The sequence below is a fragment of the Vigna angularis genome, chromosome 1, assembly GCF_016808095.1.
Source record: "Vigna angularis cultivar LongXiaoDou No.4 chromosome 1, ASM1680809v1, whole genome shotgun sequence".
In the NCBI taxonomy this organism is placed as follows: domain Eukaryota; kingdom Viridiplantae; phylum Streptophyta; class Magnoliopsida; order Fabales; family Fabaceae; genus Vigna; species Vigna angularis.
The window spans coordinates 33897109-33900261 of NC_068970.1; the positions used below are offsets into that span (position 1 = coordinate 33897109).

The window sequence follows — 3153 nt, forward strand, 5'->3', positions numbered from 1 at the left end:
TCGTGAAATTTTAAAAATTATTGATGTATCTTTATACGTTTCATTTGTTTTTTCAAAATCCAAGTATATAAGGTGAATTAAAAAGACAAATATGCACTATTTATATATATATATATATATATATATATATATATATAATATGTAGCCAAAAGGTAAATATATTTTGTAGGATTAGTAATTTTTTATTAAGTTAAATATTTTTTTAATCCTTAAATTTGGATTTAAAATTGAAATTTGTTATTGTAAAAAACTTTGATATAGTATTAAACTTTGAAAATGAATAGATATAGTCATTCTAATCCAATTGTATAAAACTTTTTTTTTGAAGTGATTGATGTTTCAAATTCAAATGTCAATTTTGAACACTTTGATACTTGAAAAAAAAGTTAATATAAAAAGAATATACACCTATTTTAAAAGTTTAGAGACCAAAATATTGAAAGTTTGAGACATGAAAAAATATATTTAAAATTTTATTTGTATATACGGTTAAAATGGTCGGTGATTGCAAAATACATATTTTTGTGTTAATTGTTTCAATTTATGATGTAGGTAGTGGGGCTACATGACCACAATCCCAAGTTGGCCATGATATTCTCAAATTCTAACAATTTTGACACAACACAATTCATACTGCGCATACATAACAACAACTTAAATTTAAAATTTGTTTGACATTTATTTTTGTTTCTTCATCTCATTTAAATTTCAATGACTTCAACATTCATTGTGCCTATAGAACAATGTTTTTGGTCATATTTCAAAGCACTATTCCTATAATATATAGCTAATAACAGTTTATATTGTAATTAGAAAACAACACAAACAAGAGGTGAAGAAATTAATGAAAATAAGTTGTTGTTTAATAATATACATATTGAGAAGCTCTGCTTCGGATACAAGAATCCACTTGCGAAGACCAAGAAGGGACACTTCCAAGGGATGATCCTGAAACTGATGATGTCACGCTTCTGGTATAGTTGTCCACCATGGAAGCATAACTTTTGGAATAGGAGTCGCTTGAAAGATTACTCCTAATATCATTATCCACCCGCGAGTCATAACTGGGGTAAGATATTAATGTCGAATTCTGCATCGCTGAATAGCTACTCCTAATACAATTATCCACTATAGAAGAAAAATTCTGGACGCTACCATTATTTGCGTAATTTTTCGTGTTACTTTGAACATTCCCAATTCGTGAATAATATTGGACTCCTTGTTGGCCAGAGCTACTACTGTTGGAGCTTAAAGAGAATGGGCCACACCAGAAATAATAGGCCCAATGGCCTTTAACCCAAAACGCACCCAATAAACCCAAAACGCAAAAACACTTTTATTAGAGGCTGGAAGCTGCCTCGAGATTAGATGGCCAGTGGGTGAAAGTGCAGAAAGCTTCGAGTGGAAGAAGAGGAAGGTTCTAGGGCTTCCATGGAGACCCTTCGTCGGAGCAAGGAGTTGCCTTCACCGGAGCCAAGAAAGAAGACCAAGAGAAGAAGAAGAAAGGCACGGCTAAGAGGTTAGTGAAAGAATTCCTAACTTGATTTAGGGAAAAGAAAATCAGATGTTATTGTTTGAATGAGTATGAAAATTACAACTGTTGTGTGAGGGAAAACTCTATTTATAAAGTTCTAGAAGGAAGGGAAGAAAAACAGAAAAACAGAAAAATAAACCTAACAAACCTAACAAGATTACTGTATTTAAAACAGTGATCCATTGAATCTATAATACTTAATAGCCTCCCCTCAAGCTGGATGGTGTATAGTTGCCAGTCCAAGCTTGGGAACGATAGATCCGAACCGAACTCGGTGAGGAAACTTGGTAAATATGTCTGCTAGTTGTTCATCTGAGCGAATGGGAAGAAGATGTAGAAGATTAGCTTGCACCTTTTCACGAACAACATGGCAATCAAGCTCTATATGCTTGGTTCTTTCGTGAAAGCTCTGATTATGAGCTATATGTCTGGCAGATTTGTTGTCACAGTATAGAGCTGGAATTCCAGCTTCCTTAATCTGTAAGTCCTCTAATAGGTAGTGGATCCATTGTAGCTCGCAAGTAGTGGCTGCTAGAGCACGATATTCAGCCTCAGTGGAGGACCTGGAGACAGTGCTCTGTTTTTTTGATTTCCAAGAGATGAGTGATGATCCAAGGAAGACGCAAAAACCTGTAGTGGACCTCCTAGTATTTGGACAAGTTGCCCAATCTGAATCACTGAAAGCCTTTAGCTGAATGGGAGAGTCAGCTGGAAAGAGTAGTCCTTCTGAGGGTTTAGACTTTATGTACCTAAGGACATGTTGAATAGCCCGATAATGGTAGTCAGTAGGAGATTGTATAAATTGACTTAGCAAATTAATAGAGAAACACAAATTAGGTCTAGTGTTAGTGAGATAAAGCAAGTTCCCTATCAATCTTCGGTAAGAGGTTGGATCTTTCAAATAGCTGTCGGTTCTGTATAGAGTACTCGTGTCACTCAAAAAAGGGGTTGAACAAGGCTTGCAACTCAGCATTCCCGTCTCCTCAAGTATGTCTAAGGCATATTTTCTTTGAGACAAATGAATTCCTTTCTTGGACCTTGCCACCTCCAACCCTAGGAAATATTTAAGTTCTCCTAGATCCTTTACTTGGAATCTGTTATGCAAAAGACTCTTTATGTGACTGATTTCTGTCATGGAATTCCCTGCTAATATGATATCATCAACATAAACAAGTAAGGCTGTGAAACCAGTAGGTGTCCCTTTGATAAAGAGAGAGTGATCACTTTTTGACTGTATATAGCTAACAGAGGTGAGGAAAGTGGACAATTTCTCAAACCACTGCCTACTAGCTTGCTTTAGGCCATATAATGACTTAGTGAGTCTGCAGACTTGGCCTTCTTTATGAACATTAAGACTAGGAGGTGGCTCCATGTAGACTTCCTCATTTAGGTCTCCATGAATGCATTATTCACATCTAGTTGATGTAAAAACCAGTTTTTAGAGGCTGCCAGCGCAATGAGTAATCTAACGGTAGTTAGCTTGGCAACAGGAGAGAATGTGTCCAAATAATCTATCCCTTCTTGCTGGGTGTAACCCTTAGCTACTAGGCGGGCCTTGTATCTTTCTATGGTGCCATCAGCCCTATATTTAATCTTGTATACCCATCGGCATCCAATTG

At 35.9% G+C, this 3153-nt stretch overlaps 1 protein-coding gene across 1 annotated transcript; it reads right to left on the reverse strand.

Moving 5' to 3' along the window:
• Positions 1–1745: 1745 nt before the first annotated feature.
• LOC108321405 (uncharacterized mitochondrial protein AtMg00810-like) lies at positions 1746–2906 on the reverse strand. Its single transcript, XM_017553152.1, has one exon. The coding sequence runs from the start codon at positions 2904–2906 to the stop codon at positions 1746–1748; it is 1161 nt and encodes a 386-aa protein (XP_017408641.1).
• Between the last annotated feature and the right edge of the window lie 247 nt (positions 2907–3153).

Coding starts and splice junctions, on each gene's coding strand:
- LOC108321405 (XM_017553152.1), bottom strand. CDS start 2,906: ATGGAGCCACCTCCTAGTCTTAATGTTCATAAAGAAGGCCAAGTCTGC.